General features: G+C 39.5%; 1 protein-coding gene across 7 annotated transcripts in view; it reads right to left on the bottom strand.

The window, feature by feature from the left end:
• CDC16 (cell division cycle 16) overlaps window positions 1–22,732 on the bottom strand; it is a 40,178-nt gene that overhangs the window by 12,181 nt on the left and 5,265 nt on the right. For 4 of the 7 annotated variants that reach the window (XM_055245011.2, XM_055245010.2, XM_063618528.1 and 1 more), the window contains 9 exons: window positions 20,356–20,515; window positions 19,295–19,386; window positions 18,658–18,791; window positions 17,691–17,770; window positions 16,614–16,663; window positions 15,668–15,741; window positions 11,989–12,114; window positions 5,541–5,693; window positions 1,205–1,268 (listed from right to left, as the gene is read on the bottom strand). In XM_055245011.2, coding sequence (XP_055100986.1) covers window positions 1,205–1,268; window positions 5,541–5,693; window positions 11,989–12,114; window positions 15,668–15,741; window positions 16,614–16,663; window positions 17,691–17,770; window positions 18,658–18,791; window positions 19,295–19,386; window positions 20,356–20,515 — 933 coding nt within the window. The remainder of the gene's footprint in view (window positions 1–1,204; window positions 1,269–5,540; window positions 5,694–11,988; window positions 12,115–15,667; window positions 15,742–16,613; window positions 16,664–17,690; window positions 17,771–18,657; window positions 18,792–19,294; window positions 19,387–20,355; window positions 20,516–22,732) is intronic. The other 3 variants (XM_063618527.1, XM_063618526.1, XM_055245013.2) reach the window with 2 other exon arrangements.

Raw genomic sequence — 22,732 nt, forward strand, 5'->3', positions numbered from 1 at the left:
ATCAAAGAATACAGGTTCAACTTAAGTATGGTTTAGGAAAGTGCTTCTCAAACTTTTCTGTGCATGATAATCCCCTGGACATCTTGCTAAAACTGCAGATTTCGATTCAGTTGGTCTGAGATTCTGCACTTCTAGCAGGCTTCTAGGTGATGCTGATGCTGCTGAGCCCGTCTGGAGTGTAAGGCAGTCACTTCTTAGAAAACTGACAAGGTGGCAAGTGGCAATCCCCTATTAACAAAACACCTGGATTATCCAGAACTACCCAAGACTATGCGACAGAGGAACCTGCTTTATATACACGCATGTACAAACACAGAAATAGTGCTTATAAGTTCAGATGACATGAGAGACCAAAGTAAACAAAGCTGTGTCTATGGGGACAGGCAGATCGCTTGGCAGGGAGGCAAAGCTGTGTCTGTAACAGCAGAGAGAGCTAACAGCCAAGGGAGAAGAAAACTGTGGGCAGGTGTGCACAAACAGGAACAGCAGGAAGCTGAGAAGTGAAAAATCAGAATAGAATGAAACAAAACAGGCACGAATGAAACAGAAGAGCATCATGCAAATCTCTTACTATGCAAGTTCATGGTATCTAAAACTGTTACTCCTTTTAAGTAATATCAGTATATACACGTCCTTGATAATTGTTAGGTTAACTCATAAGCACCAATTCATGGGATCGTTCATACAACAGAAGCAGTCAAATATTTTAAAATGGAAAGGCCCAAATACATACTCAGTATGCAGTAACAGCAACAAAAGGTGTGAATTTCAGTAATACCTATCCCATCCCTACCCTTTCAGAAGTGGGACCTGCTGCTATACTTTATTTACCCTTCAGTCAAAGCTCTCTGAAGTTCTAGAGGAGGAATATTACATCTGACGCTACAGTGCCCAATAGTTTCCGCGAACCAATGACTATTCCTAGCTTCAAATAATCATCTGATCTATTCTGATGCCTCTCACATTTCAAAGCTAGAGCCCATTTAAGAAGCAAACGCCCAACACTTGCCCCTCTTAGGAAAAAAACTCATTTCTTACCATGTGGTAAAACAGTTAACTGACAATGCAAACATTAACACCCGCTTGTTATGAAAATATCAGGTTATTATCTTCGAAGGCAAGAGATTTCTGTGTTGCTTTCCTCATTTAACAGTAAACACTCAGGGGTGTGTATGTGTATATTTACAGATACTACAAAGAATACCTCGTTCCCAATTGCTTTAATTTTTTCCAAAGCATCAAGAAACCATTTTTCAGCTGTTTTCCATCTAAAATGAAGGGAAAAAAGGTTGCAGATTATTCAAAATTGGCAAATATAAACTTTTAAAAAATTTTTGATTATCTTTCTAGTAGTACTAAAATGCAATGGGGTAAACTGTTGGAAATTATAAAAATTCAAAGTTAAGTCACAAATGATTAATTTTATAGCATTAATATCAAGAGTTCAAGATTTCAAGATTTTGGGAGATACAGTATTTATATTCCTTTTTTTTTTTTTTTTTTAAGAGTCTCATTCTGTCACCTAGGCTGGAGTGCAGTGGTGCGATCTCAGCTCACTGCAACCTCTGCCTCCTGGGTTCAAGCGATTCTTGTGCCTCAGCCTCCTGACACAGCTGGGATCACAGGTGTACAACACCATCCCCGGCTAATTTCTGTATTTTCAGTTGATACGGGGTTTCGCCATGTTGCACATGCTGGTCTCGAACTCCTGGCCTCAAGCAATATGCCCATCTTGGCCTCTCAAAGTGCTGGGATTACAGACGCGAGCCACCTCACCCAACCACAGTATTTATGTTCTATAAAGTCATTGTGTACACTGAGCTAGCAAGTATTGAACCGCGGCTCCCGGGGAAATATAGTTAGATTCTTGCAATTCTCTGGTTACGTTTTCTCTAATTGATCAGTGCGTAACCTTGTTTTATGTGTGTTTCTATTTAAAGACGTCTTATTTCACACATATTGTTGATTCATCAATATTGAAGTCAGGGCCAGCAGCATTATAACTGATGCCTGCCTGAAGGAAGCTTCTCTAATACATGTGTTTCCTCTGTAAGATACATCACAATTAACACTAGATAGCATTTCACTAAGCTTGGGGATTATTTCAAAACAGTGAAATCATCAACAAAAAGCACAAAAATGTGAAAACTGTGGCACTAAATAGACCACAAAAAGTACACTGGTTTATAGATGAACTGGGAAAAAAGGCAGAGCACTGCCTTCTTAGACTCCAGCTGGGAGCGTGTATGCCAGGAGACCCAGCTTTCTCCCAGCCCTGGGCATGTCTGCCAATGGCTCAGAAAGCACCTCAGGAACTGATTTGGGGGTTACAAATAAATTTTAGTGAGTAGGCAAATTCGCAAATACTGATGATTACTGTATTATATTAAAAGATTACTATTTATTTTAAAGCTTCAAACTTTTAAAAAATACCTAGATAACCTTTTTTAGAACACATACATGCCATAAATGACACTGTAGTAGTATTAATATTAATTTACAGCTGAGCGTGGAGGCTCATGCCTGTAATCCCAGCACTTTGGGAGGCTGAGGCAGGCGGATCACAAAGTCAGGAGTTCGAGACCAGCCTGACCAACATGGTGAAACCCCGTCTCTACTAAAAATACAAAAATTGGCTGGGCGTGGTGGCGGGCATCTGTAATTCCAGCTACTCAGGAGGCTGAGGCAGGAGAATCGCTTGAACCTGGGAAGCAGAGAATGCAGTGAGCTGAGATTGCGCCACTGCTCTCTAGCCTGGGTGACACAGCGAGACTCCATCTCAAAAAAACAAAAACTAAAACTAATTTACCATTTTAAAATTTGTGTATCACGAAATGCAAAGGATTACAGACATTTTCCTCTTTGAGTATAACACGAAATCACTTATTCTACAAATATCCTAGGGTACAGTAAAGCCTCCACTGACCAGGAATTAAATTTTCTGACTTACTAGTAACTAAATAGAAAACACTTTTGTTTCAAAAACCATGTCAAATCTTTCTCAAACACACAAATTCAACTCCTTACCAACATAGAGGTAACTAAGGATCCCACAGTGCCCCCAGCCACACTGTGAGGTATGTGTAATCTGAACTGTACAATCATGTAAGAAAACAAGTGGTAGCTCAGATCAAAAAAAGACCAAAACCTGGATTTATAATTTTTAAGGAAATCCAAGATAACAGTTTCTCTTTTTTTTCTATCTCCTTCTCCGAAAATAGAACTTTTTTTTTTATTATTATACTTTAAGTTTTAGGGTATATGTGCACAATGTGCAGGTTTGTTACATATGTATCCATGTGCCATGTTGGTGTGCTGCACCCATTAACTCATCATTTAGCATTAGGTATATCTCCTAATGCTGTCCCTCCCCGCTCCCCCCAACCCACAACAGTCCCCGGAGTGTGATGTTCCCCTTCCTGTGTCCATGTGTTCTCATTGTTCAATTCCCACCTATAAGTGAGAACATGCGGTGTTTGGTTTTTTGTCCTTGCGATAGTTTGCTGAGAATGATGTTTTCCAGTTTCATCCATGTCCCTACCAAGGACATGAACTCATCATTTTTTATGGCTGCACAGTATTCCATGGTGTATATGTGCCACATTTTCTTAATCCAGTCTATCGTTGTTGGACATTTGGGTTGGTTCCAAGTCTTTGCTATTGTGAATAGTGCCGCAATAAACATACGTGTGCATGTGTCTTTATAGCAGCATGATTTATAGTCCTTTGGGTATATACCCAGTAATGGGATGGCTGGGTCAAATGGTACTGCTAGTTCTAGATCCTTGAGGAATCGCCACACTGACTTCCACAATGGTTGAACTAGTTTACAGTCCCACCAACAGTGTAAAAGTGTTCTTCTTTCTCCATATCCTCTCCAGCACCTGTTGTTTCCTGACTTTTTAATGATGGCCATTCTACTGGTGTGAGATGGTATCTCATTGTGGTTTTGATTTGCATTTCTCTGATGGCCAGTGATGATGAGCATTTTTTCATGTGTTTTTTGGCTGCATAAATGTCTTCTTTTGAGAAGTGTCTGTTCATGTCCTTCACCCACTTTTTGATGGGGTTTTTTCTTGTAAATTTGTTTGAGTTCATTGTAGATTCTGGATATTAGCCCTTTGTCAGATGAGTAGGTTGCGAAAATTTTCTCCCATTTTGTAGGTTGCCTGTTCACTCTGATGGTAGTTTCGTTTGCTGTGCAGAAGCTCTTTAGTTTAATTAGATCCCACTTGTCAATTTTGGCTTTTGTTGCCATTGCTTTTGATGTTTTAGACATGAAGTCCTTGCCTATGCCTATGTCCTGAATGCCATTGCCTAGGTTTTCTTCTAGGGTTTTTATGGTTTTAGGTCTAACATGTAAGTCTTTAATCCATCTTGAATTAATTTTTGTATAAGGTGTAAGGAAGGGATCCAGTTTCAGCTTTCTACATATGGCTAGCCAGTTTTCCCAGCACCACTTATCAAAAAGGGAATCCTTTCCCCATTGCTTGTTTTTGTCAGGTTTGTCAAAGATCAGATAGTTGTAGATATGCAGCATTATTTCTGAGGGCTCTGTTCTGTTCCATTGATCTATATCTCTGTTTTGGTATCAGTACCATGCTGTTTTGGTTACTGTAGCCTTGTAGTATAGTTTGAAGTCAGGTAGCGTGATGCCTCCAGCTTTGTTCTTTTGGCTTAGGATTGACTTGGCGATGCGGGCTCTTTTTTGGCTCCACATGAACTCTAAAGTAGTTTTTTCCAATCCTGTGAAGAAAGTCATTGGTAGCTTGATGGGGATGGCATTGAATCTATAAATTACCTTGGGCAGTATGGCCATTTTCACGATATTGATTCTTCCAACCCATGAGCATGGAATGTTCTTCCATTTGTTTGTATCCTCTTTTATTTCATTGAGCAGTGGTTTGTAGTTCTCCTTGAAGAGGTCCTTCATGTCCCTTGTAAGTTGGATTCCTAGGTATTTTATTCTCTTTGAAGCAATTGTGAATGGGAGTTCACTCATGATTTGGCTCTCTGTTTGTCTGTGATTGGTGTACAAGAATGCTTGTGATTTTTGTACATTGACTTTGTATCCTGAGACTTTACCAAAGTTGCTTATCAGCTTGAGGAGATAAAAACTCTCAATAAATTAGGCATTGATGGGACGTATCTCAAAATAATAAGAGCTATCTATGACAAACCCACAGCCAATATTACACTGAATGGGCAAAAACTGGAAGCATTCCCTTTGAAAACTGGCACAAGACAGGGATGCCCTCTCTCAGCACTCCTATTCAACATAGTGTTGGAAGTTCTGGCCAGGGCAATCAGGCAGGAGAAGGAAATAAAGGGTATTCAATTAGGAAAAGAGGAAGTCAAATTGTCCCTGTTTGCAGATGACATGATTGTATATCTAGAAAACCCCATTGTCTCAGCCTAAAACAGAACATTTAAAAGTACAAATCTACTGAAGAGTCGCTTTGGTCAGTGAACTCTAGTGATCGCCTATTCTATTTACAATCACTAGTTAACAGAAGGGTTTCTGGTCTTCCAGTACTTACTCTCCATTCTGAAATGCAACCACGCCGACCTCATGCATAACAAAAGGGTCTTCCGGTGCGATGCTCAGAGCTTGGCTGAAGAACCTTTCAGCTAGTTTTGAGTTATTGGTCAAACCATATTCTAATCCAATATACAGCATAGGCAAATGACACCTAAAAAAGTTGGAAAATTTCACATATTCAACACCAAAAACTGTGATTTCGCAGAAATTAATCTGTCAACTTCAAATCCTATCTGCAAAATAATTTAAACGTAGCCAAAACACAGCATTTACTTTTTTCTAACTCTTAATTTACAAATATTTAATGAATGCCTAATGGGCTTTGGACTAATCAGCTGCCACTTCTAGAATCTATCTGCAACTTATTTACCTTTAATTTTCATTATTATTCCACAGTAAAAAAACAAAAATTCTCTAAAGCAAAAGGGCAGGTCTCTGGTGCTGTCTTCCTCCTTGACACTGGTAGTCCTCTTATTTATTCACCACGATTTATACTTCAAGATTGTGTTCAAGTTCTGCTTCCCTTTATGAAGCTACCTCTGACTTTTCTAACATAAATGCTCTCCCTTCTGTGAATTCCCATTATAATCAGTTCTATGCAGAAGAGTTATGAATATGCCCTGTGTATTGATTCAATTTTCCCACCTTCTGAGACAGTACTAGGCAGAGTCAAAACTACTTTTTAATTGAACTTTCATCTGTTCACACAATTGGATCAGTGATTGCATTAAAGCAAGCGTAATAACACAATCTTTCCTTGATGATGATCTCGGAACATCAATAAATACTGATTGCTTGGTGTGTGCTTTGGTTCTAATCTAGAGCCATAACTCAAATTAAGATTATATCCTCTACAGAAGGTCATGACAAATTCTTTAAAAGTATTTACACCTGGTAGAAGTACTTTCAAAATGGCAGCATAAGGACTCCAAAAATCTATTCATCCATAGAAGCAACAAGAACACTGGCAAAAATTATCAAAACCAATTTTTTCAGAACTTTGGAAGGTAACCAAGCTCTTAAAACAATCTGAGGAGTGTATATTCAAGAAAAGATGGCTAAATCTCAGTAAGAGCAACAAACTGTGCTGCTTTAACTTGTCTTATTCCCATCTCCCTTTCCCTAGCTTTGCATTAACCTTAAAAACAAGCAGTCTCATAACCACAGCCATTGTAAAGCCATTAGCCTAGCAGCCACTGGAGAAAGCAGAATTAATTCAGAGTTCCTCAAACACCCCACAGGGAACTGCTGCTATTTGACCTGTCTGGTAGCTCCTAAAAGAGCCCCCTGGGCTCATACCTGTAATCCCAGCACTCTGGGAGGCCAAGGTGAAGGGAATGCTTGAGCCCAGGAGTTTAAGACAAGCCTGGGCACATACTGAGACCCCATTTCTAAAAAGTAATAAAAAATTAGCCAAGCGTGGTGGTATGGGCTTGTACTCCCACACACTTGAGAGGCTGAGGTGGAGATCCCTCGAGCCCAGGAGTTTGAGAATGCAGTGAGCTGTGACGGTGCCACTGCACGCCAGCCTGGGCAAGAGAGTGAGACTCTATATACAGGTTGAGTATTCTTTATCAGAAATGCTTGAGACCAGAAGTGTCTGGGATTTCAGGTTTTTTTTTAATTTTGGAATTCATGCATCCCTATTCTGAAAATCCAAAATGCTCCACTGAGCAATTCCTTTTGAGTGTCATGACAGTGCTCAAAAGGTTTTGGCTTCTGGAACATTTTGAACTTTGGATTTTCAGCTTAGGGATACTCAATGTGGAATTATACTGCTGGGCCTATCATATACAGAAATGTAAGGTTTGCCAATAACAGCATAATAGGAAGTGGGTGACAGCAAAGCTGTATTACAGTAGGAAAGTAACATTGGATGGTAACTTGAACCCACAGGAACAAACAGAACTGAAAATGGTAAATAACAGGGTTAATACAACAAATGATATAAGTATACACACTTTCTTTCCTCACAGCTTCTTTGAAAAACAAAATTACATAAATAATAACAATGCATAATTGAGAAAATCTGTCATTAGTACATCTGCCCAGTAAGAAATACTAAAGGGAGTCCTTTATGCTAAAATAGAAGGATACTACATAGGAATTCAAATCCACATTGTTGAAGAAGAGTCAAACTCTAAGAACTCGAAGTGCAGGCTTCCAGGTTACAGGTAGATTTAAGATTTTTCTGATTGGTTGAAAGAGTTATTATCAATAGTAAGCAATGTCTAGGTTATGATAAGAGGTTGCAGAGACCAAATTTTATCATGCAGATGAAGCCTCCAGGTAGCAGGCTTCAGAGAAGATAGATGGTAAGTGTTTCTTCTTAAGGTCCATTTGATGTTAATGCTGGAGGGTGTAAAGAGGCGTGTTGGACCCCCACTTCCAAACATGGCCTGAACCAGTCTTTCAGGTTAAATTTAGAGGGCCCTGGCCTAGAGGAGGAAGCCCATTTAGATGGTTGGGGAGGGTCTTCAAATTTTATTTTTGGTTTACAACATGAAGAAATGAGAGTCTGATAAAAATAGCTATACTGGTAATTATGAGACAGTATAAAATGTGTTTGTTTTTAACTCTTCTATCTGATTTAAAAGACAACTGAATAAATAATAATAACAGATCTGTGCTGATGGACTTATAATGTGTAAGATGTATTCTACATGACAATAACAGCACAAGGAGGCAAGAGGAAACAGTTACATTGCAGTAAGGTTTTGGCATACTATTAAAACTAAATTGGTATTAATTCAAAGTAGGTTGTTTTAAATTAAGGTGCTAATTACAATCCTAAAGATAACCAACCTAAGAAAATAACTCAAAAAATATAGTATAATTTAAAAAAGGAGATTAAAATGGGACATTATAAAATATTTACTCAACACTAAAGAAGAAATACAGGAACAAAAGATATGATGTATAGACAATAAAGAACAAAATGCCAGACATAAACCCCATCTTGTTAGTAATTAAACATAAATGGAAAAAACAGTCCAAAGGCAGCAACTGGCAGAATAGATTTAAAAACTTGATCTAACTATATATTGTCAACAACAGACATGCTTTAGATTCAAAAAACGAGTTGAATTTAAAAGAATGAAAAAAACCACACCATATAAACAGTAACAAAAGAGAGCTGGTGTGCCTACAGTAACATCAGATGAAACAGACTTTATAAAAAAAAGTATTATTAGAGATAATTAGTGGTATTTTATAATGATAAAAGGCTCAATCCATCAAGAAAATACAACAATTATAAACATATACACACCTAACAACAGAGACTCAGAATATACAAAGTGAAATGTGACGGAATTGGAGGGAGAAATACACAATTCAACAATAAAATTTGGAGACTTTAATACCTCACTTGCAATAATGCAGAGAATAAATAAGTAGATCAGTGAGGAAACAGAGGACTTCAACAACACTATAAAATTAGATGTAACAGGTATCTAAGGAACACTCACCCAATAAGAGCAGAATTCTCAAATAATCTGGAACAATCTCTAGAATGGCTCATAAAAAAGCCTCAATAATTTTTTTCTTTTTTTTTTTTTGAGATGGAGTCTCGCTCTGTCGCCCAGGCTGGAGTGCGGTGGTGCAATCTCAGCTCATTGGAACCTCTGCCTCCGGGTTCAAGCGCTTCTCCTGCCTCAGCCTCCCGAGTAGTTGGGACTACAGGTGTGAGCCACCACACCCAGCTAATTTTTGTATTTTTAGTAGAGATGGGGTTTCACCATTATTGGCCAGGCTGGTCTTGAACTCCTGACCTCAAGTGATCCACATCCCCCCCCGGCCTCCCAAAGTGCTGGGATTAAGGTGTGAGCCACTGCGCCCAGCCAGCCTCAATAAATTTAAAAGGACTAAAATCACACGAAGTATGTTCTCCAACTACAATGGAATTAAGTTTAAAAACAACAAAAGAAGAAAATTTGGGAAATTCATAAATATGTGGAAGTTAAATGTCAACATATTCTTAAATAACCAATGACTCAAAAAAGAAATCATTAAGGAAACGTAACAATATTCATCCAATTTCAAACATTTATCCAAACACAGACAAGTTAAGAAAATGCAGAGCTGCTCTGACAGATAAGTAAACTTGAAAGAAAAATAATGCTTATCTTGATGAGCTATCATGAGGTTTTTGAGACGTGTCTCAACTGGTCACCCAGGCTGGACTGTGGTGGCACAGTGACCATCCTGCCTCAGTTTCCCGCATAGCTGGGATTACAGGCAGGCACCATCAAACCCAGCTAATTTTTAAATTTTTTTTTGTAAAGATAAGGTCTCACTATGTTGCCAGGGCTGGTATCAAACTCCTGGCCTCAAGCAATCCTCCCACCTCAGCCTCCCAAAGTGCTGGGATTACAGGTGTGAGCTACCACACCTAGCTTAATGTGAGAATTTAATGACAAAGTTTGTTAGATTTGGAAACACTGAAGGTATCGTGTCATTAATTATCATTGATTCTGATTCCCAACTAGGAACTAACTAATAACTATTCTGTTTCTGAGCACCCAAAATATCAAATAAAAATTACCAGACTGTAGCATGTGCTCATAAAAACCAACTCACAGGGAATTATTGAGATTTTTTTTTTTTGGTAACAAATTGTCATGTTGATACATAGCAGAAATATGCAGATACTGGAGCTGAGCTTCAGAAGAGAACTGGAAAAGGTCTCACCCATCTTGGTGAACAGGATGGAGAGACCTGGACTGAGTATGAGGACCATTTAGATGGATCCATATCTGGGTGTGCAACTGTACTCTGGAAGGTTATTTCTAGTAATATGTTAGTGCTATGGACTGTCTGTGTCCCCTCTGCCCCCCAAATTCATACATTAAATCCCTAACCCCTACTGTGCCTGTGCTTGAAGATAGAGCCTGTGAAAACATAGAAAAGGTTACATCAAGTCCTAACAGTATGGCTCTTATCCAACAGGGCTAGTGTAGGGCTCTTATCCAACAGGGCTAGTGTAGGGCTCTTATCCAACAGGGCTAGTGTAGGGCTCTTATCCAACAGGGCTAGTGTAGGGCTCTTATCCAACAGGGCTAGTGTAGGGCTCTTATCCAACAGAGCTAGTGTAGGGCTCTTATCCAACAGGGCTAGTGTAAGGCTTTTATCCAATAGGGTTTGTGTAAGGTTCTCATCCAATAGGGCTAGTGTTTTTACAAGAGGAAGAGACACCAGAGCTCTCTCTGCCATGTGAGGACACAGCAAGAAGGCAGTTATCTACAAACCAGGAAGAGACCCCTCAATAGGAACTGCACTGGCCAGTTCTTGGCCTGATCTTGGACTTCTCAACCTCCCCAACTATGAAAAAATACATTTCTGTCCTTTAAGTCACCCAGTCTGTGGTATTTTGTTATGGCAGCCCTACTGACTAATACAGCTAAGAAGCTATGTCCTTCACAATATTTACTTCTATGATTAGATATAAAACTCATACTTACCAAATTTAATACGACTATTGACTGAGGTTGATAATAATTTGAATGCAGAACTGAGTGCCAAAAAGAGTCTAACAGTTTGCAAAGAGATCAAACCTAACAGGATGAAATTCAATATAGATAAATATATGATTCCACCCCTGCATACTACAAGTAAATAAACAAAGGTAGCTAACTTTCATTGAGTGCTATGTGTAAGATACTCTTCAAAGTCTTTAACTGGTATTATCTCAATTACTTCTCACAATAAGCCAGTGAGCAAATTTTGCTATTATTCCTACTTCTCAGGAGGCTAAGAAATTTGCCCAACATCACATGGCTGGGAGTGGAAGAGCCAGGAAGAGTCCAGGAGGTGACTCCAGACCAGGCCTCGGGACCACTGCACTCCCACTACCTCTCAGTCCACACAAACCAACCCTGTAAGTTGTAACCGATGGTGAGACCAAACAGTCAATGTGAATAGCAATACTCTGCTCCTCAAAGTAACACACTCTTAGTTTCAATACATTTAATATTGATATAAATCTAGAATATTGGCAAATACAGTCCTGCACCTACCACTAAGCCACATCAAATACCTTTTGGTAATAGATAAGATGTAATAATTTTGCTCGTGAATATTTTTATTCTTGCATGAGCATGTGAAGAAGGGCTTCCAGAACTCATCTCCTGCACTGGCCTAATTTCCTGGTTCCTTCTTGCACTGGTTGAAATCAAGAAGAAGGGCTTCCAGAACTCCTCTCTCCACTGGCCTAATTTCCTGGTTCCTTCTTGCACTGGTTGGAATCAACTGCTAGGCAAATGCATTACACCAGTTTCTCTCCCCTCCACTTTCATAGTTATTTTACAATCACAAGCAACTAGATTAAAAGGCAAGTAAAATGTTCGTGTTTAGTTTAGCAACGAAATAGCAGTAATAGTAACAGAAATTTCATTTCTATTAGGAGAAACACCCCTTCATGGAGTCTGATGAGTGCTCTGCCGTACCCTTTCATCAGCTGTGCTGCTGTGAAGTAAGCAGCCATTGCTTGGTCATGCTCACTCTCCACTGCAAATGAATGTCCATAGGCTATCCATGCGGGTCCGTAGGTTTTCTCAAGTGTTGTGGCTTTGCTAAAACAAAAGAGTTAATTTAAGTAATATAATATTTATTCTTTTTTTTTTTTTTTTTTTGAAACAAAGTCTCACTTTGTCGCCCAGGCTGGAGTGCAGTGGTGCGATCTTGGCTCACTGCAGCCTCCGCCTCCCGATATCAAGCAATTCCCCTGCCTCAACCTCCCGAGTAGCTGGGATTACAGGCACTCGCCACCATTCCCGGCTAATTTTGTATTTACAGTAGAGATGGGGTTTCACCATGTTGGTAAGGCTGGTCTTGAACTCCTGACCTCAGGTGATCCACCCACCTTGGCCTCCCAAAGTGCTGGGATTACAGGCATGAGCCACTGCACCTGGCCTATTTATTCTTTTTTATTTTTAGAGACAGAGTCTTGCTGTGTCGCTGGCGGCTGGAATGTAGTGGTATGATCATAGCTCACTGCAGCCTCAAAATCCTGGGCTCAAGTGATCCTCCTGCCTCAGCCTCTTGAGTCACTGGGATTACAGGCATGAGCCACTGTGCCCGGCTAGTATTTATTCTTAAATTGTTAATTTTATATAAGGAGATGGCCTCAAAAACATTAACATCTATTTAGTAAATAAATGAACTGTCAACATATTAAACACTAATGTAACATTTGTGTTGATTCATTTGAACTAAAACTGTCTAATAGTATAGCAAAATTTTAGGAAATTTTAGGAGATCCACAGCTTTTTATGTACCGTAGCAAAACCCATTAGCACTCTAAATAGAACTTACAGATACTACTTAATCCAGGAGCTCCGTTTTGTAACCTAGTAGATATGTCCTCTCATCCTAATAACTTGCAAGATAAATTCATTTATATTTTAAAGACAGGTATACCGAGGCTTGAGGGATTAAGCGATATCCTACAGATGGTGGTCAACAGATGTACCCTGGTTACAGGGACTGGACTCATATATATCAGTGAATAATTGTATACAGTGAACACTGTATAATTAAACCACAAGGAATAAAGAGAACATATCACAAAACATGGAAAACTTACGGGGTGATACTCTACTTCCTTGTATCTTAAGTTTTCTTTTATCCAAATGTTACCTGTTTCATGTAGAGCAGAGGTCCCCAACCCCTGGGCCACGGACTGGTATCAGTCCCGGGCCTATTAGGAACCAGGCGGCACAGTAGGAGGTGAGTGGCAGGCAGGTGAGTAAAGCTTCATATGTCAAGAAAGAACTTGCCATTTGGAAAAAAAAAAAAAAAGCTTAATCTGTATTTACAGCCACTCCCCTTCACTTGCATTTCCGCCTCAGCTCTGCCTCCTGTCAGATCAGAGGCAGCATTAGGTTCTCGTAAGTGCGCAAACCCTATTGTTAATTGCACACGTGAGGGATCTAGGTGGCGCACTCCTTATGAGAATCTAATGCCTGATGACCTGTCGCTGTCTCCCACCTCTCCCAGATAGGACCACCTAGTTGCAGGAAAACAAGCTCAGGGCTCCTACTGATTCTTCATTATAGTGAGTTGTATAATTATTTCATTATATGTTACAATGTAATAATAATAGAAAAAAGTACACAATAAATGTAATGCGCTTGAATCATTATGAAACCAGTCCCCCCACCCCAGGAGGGGGGGCTTCCACAAAACAGTCCCTGGTGCCAAAAATGTTGGGGACCACTGATAAGAGTCCATCACTGAATTGCATACTAGATCAAAGCAGCATAGTTCAAAATAACTTTTACAATACTAATCATCTTTCTATGTAGAAGTTCTAAAATGCTGAACATACAACAAGCAGGGAACATTCTAGTTTCTTCCTAGTACAGGGTACTTTCGTGGCATCAGTCTTCCTAACAATCCTGGTATATGAGTATGACATCTCCCCCACCCCCACTCCCTTTTTTTTTTTTTTTGAGACAGAGTCTCACTCTGTCGGCCAGGCTGGAGTGCAGTGGTGCAATCTCAGCTCACTACAACTTCCGTCTCCTGGACTCAAACAATTCTCCTCCCTCAGCCTCCCGAGTAGCTGGGATTATGGGTGCATGCCACTATGCCCAGCTGATTTTTTTATTTTTAGTAGAGACAGACTTTCACCATGTTGGCCAGGCTGGTCTCGAACTCCTGACCTAAGGTAATCCGCCTGTCTCAGCCTCCCAAAGTGTTGGGATTACAGGCGTGAGCCACCACGCCTGGCTGACATTCCCATTCTTAAAGAAAGACAGAGCAGGAGAAATTAACTTTCCCAAGGAATTTCAGTTGGTAAGTCACAGAACTTGGATTAGAATTCAAATTTGACTCCAAAGTTTATGCTCTTTCCGTCAGAGATCAATTCTGTTTTGTTCGCACAGAAGAAACCACAGAAATTAGAATATTTACAGAGTTTAAGTAATTAATTCTTCACATACTTGACATTTTTCTAAACTTGAATAATACTGGTTAAATAGCTTCACTAGGCTGCATGGCTTTCCTTAAGTTAAAACCACAGCAAATCATTATATGAACCAGTTCACCCTGCTAAGAATTCTGTTTTACAGTCACATTTAGTGACCCCAATTTTACATAAAGTTTTGTGTAATTTCACAACTATTAATAAAAGAAATCCTAAAAGTAAAAGGTTAACAGGATCTCTGTAAGTGAAAGACAGAAACTTTCAAACTACATCATTCTCTATTGTTTCATATTTATTCTATTAGTTTTTAATTATTATTATTTTTTTGAGACAGAATTTTGCTCTTGTTGCCCAGACTGGAGTGCAATGGTGTGATATCAGCTCACTGCAACCTCCACTTTCCAGGTTCAAGCGATTCTCCTGTCTGAGCCTCCCAAGTAGCTGGGATGCAGATGCTCACTACCACGTCCGGCTAATTTTTTGTATCTTTAGCAGAGACAGAGTTTCACCATGTTAGTCAGGCTGGTCTTGAACTCCTGACCTCAGGTGATCCACCTGCATTGAGCTCCCAAAGTGCTGGCATTACAGGTGTGAGCCACCATGCCTGGCCATTTATTCTCATTTATAAATAAAATATACAGGTTCCTTGAGAATAAGGTCTACATCACTGATTTTTTTTTTTCTCTCTCTCCCCATGGCATCTTACAAAGAACAAACCACTTGAAGAAAACATATATTCAGCCAGGCATGGTGGCTCATGCCTGTAATCTCAACACTTTCGGAGGCCGAAGCAGGAGGACTGCTTGAGGCCAGGAGTTCAAGACCAGCCTAGGCAACACAGTGAGATTCGTCTCTACTAAAAAAAAAAAAAATGTTTAAATCAGCTAGGCATGGTGGTGCCTGTAGTCCCAGCTACTCGGGAGGCTGAGCAAGAGGATCATTTGAGTTTGAGGTGAGCTATTATTGCACCACTGCACTCTAGTCTGGGCAACAGAGTGAGAACTTCTCGAGAGAGAGGGGAGGGGAGGCGACATGGAAAAGAAAAGGAAAGAAAGAAAGAGAGAAAGGAAAGGAAGAAAAAAAGAAAAACATTTATTCTTTCACATTGCTTTTAAAGTACTCACTACTACTTGAAAGCTTATGAGCAAGACATCAATTTTATAGGTTAACTAGAGAGGAAGAAAATAAATTCATACCTGAGATATCTTCTGGCATGTTCATTTTTATGACCAACCATGAGATAGTAACATCCCACTGCAAACCAAGACACCTAAAAAGTTCAAAATTTACCATAAACAAAGATTGGAATTGGAATATCTAATTGGAATCTACAACAAATTAGGATAGACAGAGGGTATACTAGATGTTCCTTATCACATATTCTAGTTAAGTTAGACATTTCTCTAACACAGTCTACTAAGGTCCAAGAGGAGAAGAGGGCAGACACTCCATGGCTCTCTCAAGGAGGCGTCTACCCAAGATAAGGCCCCTGAGGAGTCCCTGTTTCAAAAACCAGCCTGGGAGTCCTGACTCCCCTGCACTGCTCATCTCCCCCAGGCTGACCCTGGCTCTTCCTTGCTCTCTGACCGAGTTCTGACTATTTAGCTGGTTTTCTCTTGCTCTGGTTTCACACTAGGATAGGGTGCAAATTCTTATCTTGTCTGAGTCTTACACCCTGATTCCCGATTTTGTCTTTAAAGATGCAGTCCCTGATTCCATTTTCCATTCCTAGTTCTCCATTCCAATCCATGACAGTTTGGAATCAGTACACAATTCAATAGGTTGTCTTACATGTGCAATGTGAGAAAGCTACCAATTATCCGCATTTCTTAGGAAAGGGAGGCGTGACTGTCATGTCAGTATATTGCTATATGCTAAGTATTTTAAAATAAGCATGTATAACTTCTATAATCAGAAAAAAGGGTTTAAAACCCTTTTTGCTTTGGTATAATTAAAAAATACCTTCATGGGTTGAAAAGTTCATGCTGCTTTGTAAGTACGTTAAACCCTAGGAGATTCTGTTGCAACACTTTAATAAAACATCATTTGCTTGAACTTAAGCTATTGTCTAAATACGAGTTAAGCATTTTCTTAAAGTACAGGTAAAAAAAAAAACCTAAGACTAAAAGTTGTATTACTTACAGGATTACTAGGATATAAATCCACCAGTTTATGAGAAAGATAGAAAAGTTCTGTTCAGGAAAAAGCAGAAAAAGAACAATTGTTCATATCACATGTAATTTAAGACATGATTTCATTATAACTCTTCACAATCATAGAATTCTGTTCTTACAGCAATGATTTCTTACTTGTCTTTCCTTCTAGATACAAAATTAACTAACTGGAGAGTTAGATGAAGGACACACGGTGGGCAAGGTGGGAACAGACACCCCCTAAGACAGCACTTAACGAATACTGCAGAGGATACAGCAAAGCACCTCACCTCTCTCAGAAGCGCATGCCTGTCACACCAAGGGCCCATTATGGACCATCATAACCACCCACAACCAACTTGGTTGAACAAACTTTCAAGTTTATCAGATCAATGATACTATTTAATCTTGATAAATGTGTAAATCCTGGCATTTCAAGATGACGTTTCCTGCATGCAGACTTGGGATTCAGTACATCAAGGCAGCTGGAGATGCTGCATTTCCAACCAGCTTCCACAAATGCGATGTTGCTGGTCCACGGACCACACTCTGAGCATCAGGGATTTGGTGAGGGTTTTCCTTCCTGACAGAGCTCACCATTCAGTTTAGAAAAATTTAAGGACAAATGCATCCCCAAACACAACTAAATGTCAAATGTTAAAAATACGGAAAACATGAGCAAACAATCTGCTCCTCTCCAATTTCTAAGTAGTTATCAACTCTTACCATATCAGATTTCCAGTGGAATTTACAAAAAAAAAAGGGAGGGGGGGAGGCAGAACTGTAACCCAACAATTTAAAGCTAACAAATCTTGAAACATAAATGATATTTGAGAAAAGGTAGTAGGAAGCAGCGATAAAGAACTAATTGTTCTGATGGGAAAACAAAATTGGCCATTTGCTACTTTCCTAAACATTTCCTCCCCAGTTGTTACTTTTATAGTAGGGTTCCATTATGTTGTTACCTGCAATCTCAACTATCCGGAATTTCAGAGACAAAATTTCACGTTACAGAAAAAATTTGTTTTATGTCTAAGAATTACTTTAATTAAAAAAAAAGTCTTACCATTGGCTTTATTCAGCTCTACAAGCGTCCCTATATGTACAGGTAAACAACTTGCATGGAAAGGATCTTTCTCCATTACTCTGAAAGTTAAAGTGACACATTACTACCCCCAAAACAGTAGGTGACAGCACTCATGACAATCGGCTATGTGTAGACAGTCATTACGGTATCACATATGATGCTGTGGGTTATAACACTTCACTTTCTTCACTCCATTATCTTCAGGTTGATTCGGTTAAGGCCATAATTAAGTTACAAATGAAAGAAAAAATTCTGGTTTATTTGAAAGAAATAAACATTATCACATACATTTAAGTCAACAGAATTGTAATACATAAAAAAAGTAGGCCAATTATTTAAAAGAATCAAAACCAATAGGAAATACTATTAGGTTGGTGCAAAAATAATTGCAGTTTTACCACTACGTTCAACAGCAAAAACTGCAATTACTTTTGCACCAACCTAATAAGTAGGTTACGTGTATTTGCCAATTAAAATTTTTGTAATTTCAAGGATTTTAAACCAAACCAAGATCTACAAAAAATAGTACATGTCATTTAGCTAAAGCTTAAGTTAGGTACACTGGAAAACTGACACGTGTGGGAGACGGCTTAGCTACTAAGTGCGGCATATTAAACACCTAGCATCTATAGTGTGAGTCTCTAATTGAGAATGAATTTTACAAAACAATGTGCCAAAATGGAATTTTCAAACTTGCAAATTATCAAGATCAGTAAGAGCACATGTATATCCCTCCCAAGTTAATGTAATAAATCTACAAATATGCACAAATTCAAGTCTGTAAATTGCTCTTTTAAGACAGCACCCTGCTCAGTGCTCTACAAATGGTAAAGATAACTTAAATTATCATCTAGTTCAAGATTATTCAGACAGCACGTCCGTGAATCACCTAGGTAAGATGGAGTGAACTCCACGGCCCCACGGAAAAATAGATGGATATACTTACACAGAAGTAAGCTTGTAGCACATCTTAAAATCACAGTTATAATAATGCCTCTCAGCTAAAGACACGACCACATCCAGATTCTCTTGCAAGCCATCTACAGACTCAGGGATGACCGTCTCACTAGGCTTATTATACTGAAACACAGAAATGTAAACATAAACTCAATGAGCAAAAACAAAATAAAATGCGGATTCCATTTGTGTTTGGCCCAAGTGGTTAAAACATTTACAAGAACAAATGTGAGCCTCTGAAAACTTGTAACTTTAGGTTTTATAAGTACTCCTCTCAGTAAGTTTAATTCCATTCTCAATTTTATCACAGAGTTCCATAGTGGGACATATTTCTCAAAGTAAACATTCAGGAAGCATAACAAAAAAATCTTCATTTCCATGCAACACCATTCCATTTACATTTACTTGGTAATTCAATCTTTTAGTGTAAGGAGTCTTTCAGAGGAAGACAGGTATTTTTGGATGCTTTTTTTTTTGGAATCTTATGTATCTTAAACACTCTATTCTTAAAAATGTGCTAAATTTAAAAAGTTTTAGTTTCGAAAACTTAATACAAGACTAGATGCCAAATTTAATGGAATAAGATATTTACATAAAGCAAATGCTAACTCTTTGGTTTTACTTACTTTTTTCAATTTGTTCTCAAATAGAAAACGCAGCAATTCCTGTTCTTCATTACACAGCTTGCTAAGAGGTAGTGATTCAAGAAGTTCTTTTTCTTAAAAATGGTGAGAAAAAAAGAATATCCTCATAATATTTATAGAGGGGAAAAAGCCAACAACTAAAAATATGATTCTACAGTTCTTGGTCTAAGTAAATCAAACTCAAAAGAGAATTTAAGAAGATCAAAATGTGCAACAGAAGCTGACACAGTGGCTCCAGGCCTGAAGATGGGAATCATCTGGTGGGTGGAGGCTACTCTTTCAGGGCTGAGGCAGGTCCCCAGGTGGCTCTTGTCACCTAAGAACCACCAGCCCCCACACTCCTGACTGTGTGGCTCTTCCTCTGCTGGGGACAGGGGAGTCTGTGCACTGCAGGTGCTAAGCAGGACCTCTGGCCGCTAGCCACTAGATATCAGCAGCAACCTCTCAACCTCCCTCCCTGCCCCTAAACTGTGACAAACGTCTCCAGATATTGCCAAATGTTCCCGGCGCGGGGGGTGGCAAAATCACTCTGGTTGGTTGAGAACCACTGCACTAGGCTAAAATATGTTAGAATCCCATCAATTCAACCACTCTATCTTCTGTTTCCCTTGTTTACGCACCTCACATCACTGCCAACATACCTGGACTGATGCTCAGTGCCTGTGGTACATTAGGATCGCCTGGGAGCTTTAAATCATCTGCTCTGGAGTTGGGAACTGGACATGGATGTTTCTCAGTCTTCCCAAGGATTTAAAGAGCAACATGGCTGAGAATCACTGAATGAGATACTGAAATCCTGGTTTATACTATCTCAGTCACTTCTCAAAAAGATGGCCTCTTCCTATCACAATCCCTATATTCGGACAGCACAAGGCACCATACAATACTGCATTCTGCAATGTGCTTTACATTTGAAGACATTAAGAAAGTGAGTAGGTCTATTTAAACCTGTATGTGGCCTGTTGTTGACTTAGAAGATTTCAGAGGCAAAAAATCCAAACAACATTAATTTTGCTAAACATAAAACACCTGAGTTTCCAAACCTTCTTGTGCTGTCAACATGTGGTGTGACGTTAAAAGATCAAATGCTTCAAAACAGTAGACATCAAGCTTCAAAGCTTCTTTGTAGCTGTAGGTAGCCAGGGTTCGGTTATCTAGAGCATCATAGATTTTCCCGCGTAGAAGACAAATAGAACTCTTTATCTGTTGGAAAAATGATGAGTCACATATTAAGTCAGTACTTTTAAACAACTTTTTTTTTTTTTTTTCCCTTAGAGGCAGAGTCTCACTCTGTCTCCCAGGCTGGAGTTCAGTGGTGCGATCGTAACTCACTGCAGCCTTGAACTCCTATGATCTCAAATGACCCTCCTGCCTCAGCCTCCTGAGTAGCTGGGATTACAGGTGCACACCACCACCAACAGTTACTTTTTAAAATTTTTTGTACAGACAATCTTGCTATGTTGCCTCGGCTGCTCTCAAACTCCTGGCCTCAAGTGATCCTCCCACTTTGGCCTCCCGAAGTGCTGAGATTACAGGCATGAGCCACCATGCCTGGCCCTTAAACTTAACTTTTGATAGAGAATTGTGTATTTGAATGCTGAGAAGTTTTTATTGCATTTAAAAGGATTTAGTTAATCACAAATGTCAAGGCATAAATAAAAACACACACAAAAAATGCACAGCAAAGCTTCTTCAATTCATCTTTCCTGGGCTCCAACTGCTCTGTTCCAACACATCTTTATAACAAAAGTACATGTCACGGTTACTAGGTTCACTACCTGTTTTGTCCAAAACAGTGCAGTGATTTAGAGACGGCAAACAGAGTGTGTGTGCATGTGTATAAAACTCCAAGACTGACAGTGTGATAGGTAGACACCCCTTAAAAGGCTCTTAATGAGCAGAAACTGGCAGCAATGCAGCAGAGTGGTCAGAGCAGTCAGCACAATGGCCTGCTGGGGTGGGACAGACCTGAGTTCAAATCCCAGCTCTGCCACTTACTTGTAACCTCGGACAAGTGATTGAACCTCTCTTGGCCTCCATTTCCTTTCCTCATCTGTAAAAAGATAAAAACACTATCTAACTTACACAAGTCTGTGAGGTCTAGAGATGCTACCATCTCTGTGGTGCTAGCACATAGTAAGGCGTTCAACAGCCATCTCAGGACTACCACAAACACTGAGATGTGGAAATCTGATGCACATTCTAGACTCTAGACCTCAAACCCGTAACTGAATTTAAAGATGATCCAGCAACAGGCAGCTAATATCATTAAGGATATGAAGAAGATTCGTAAAGTAAAATTTTAGAAAAAATAATGAATTACGAGAGTCTAAGCAATATCCTAGTTGTTTTTTAAAAATGTAATTTCACAAAATAAATAATAATGCATTACAAATAAATCACACATTTCGTAGCAGATAAGTTAATGGATAAGAGGTCCCAAAATAATGACTGTACCACGCACTCTCATAAATGCATTTCTTAACAGAAGAATCTGCTTGCCAACACATACATTAATGAGTGGCCAGAAAAAAAAAAAAAAAAAACCTAGAATGTGTAATATTCTTTTATGCTTAAAAATAACTATCTAAGGTGAAAAGTCAAGTAATAAAGTTCTACCAAAAATATAAAGAATAAATGGGCCAGGTGCAGTGGCTCATGACTGTAATCCCAACACTTTGGGAAACTAAGGCAGGAGGATCACTTGAGCCCAGGAGTTTGAGACCATCCTGGGCAACACAGTGAGACCCTGTCTCTACAAAACATTTTTAAAAAATTTAGCCAACTGTGCCGGGCACGGTGGCTCACGCCTGTAATCCCAGCACCTTGGGAGGCCAAGGCTGGGCGGATCACGAGGTAAGGATATCGAGACCATCCTGGCTAACACAGTGAAACCCTGTCTCTACTAAAATAGCAAAAAATTAGCTGGGCATGGTGGCGGGCGCCTGTAGTCCCAGCTACTCGGGAGGCTGAGGCAGGAGAATGGCGTGAACCTGGGAGGTGGAGCTTGCAGTGAGCCGAGATCGCGCCACTGCACTCCAGCCTGGGCGACAGAGCAAGACTCCGTCTCAAAAAAAAAAAAAAAAAAAAAATTTAGCCAACTGTGGTGGCATGTGCTTGTAGTCCCAGCTACTCGGAAGGCTGAGGTGGGAGAAACACTTGAGCTTGGGAGGTTGAGGCTGCAGCGAGCTGTGATTGTGCCACTGTACTCCAGCCTGGACAACAAAGCGAAGACCCTGTCTTAATTTAAAAAAAAAAAAAAAAAGATGTGGGAAGAAAGAGAAATTGGTGGGTCAGGTAAGACTTACAGGGATTCTTTCTGAATAATAAAAATATTCTAAAATTGACCATGGTGAGGTTTGCAAAGCTCTGTGAATATACTAAAAGGAATCAAACCATACAGTTTAAATGGGTGAACTG

Source organism: Symphalangus syndactylus, chromosome 15, assembly GCF_028878055.3.
Source record: "Symphalangus syndactylus isolate Jambi chromosome 15, NHGRI_mSymSyn1-v2.1_pri, whole genome shotgun sequence".
NCBI classification, from domain to species: Eukaryota; Metazoa; Chordata; class Mammalia; order Primates; family Hylobatidae; genus Symphalangus; species Symphalangus syndactylus.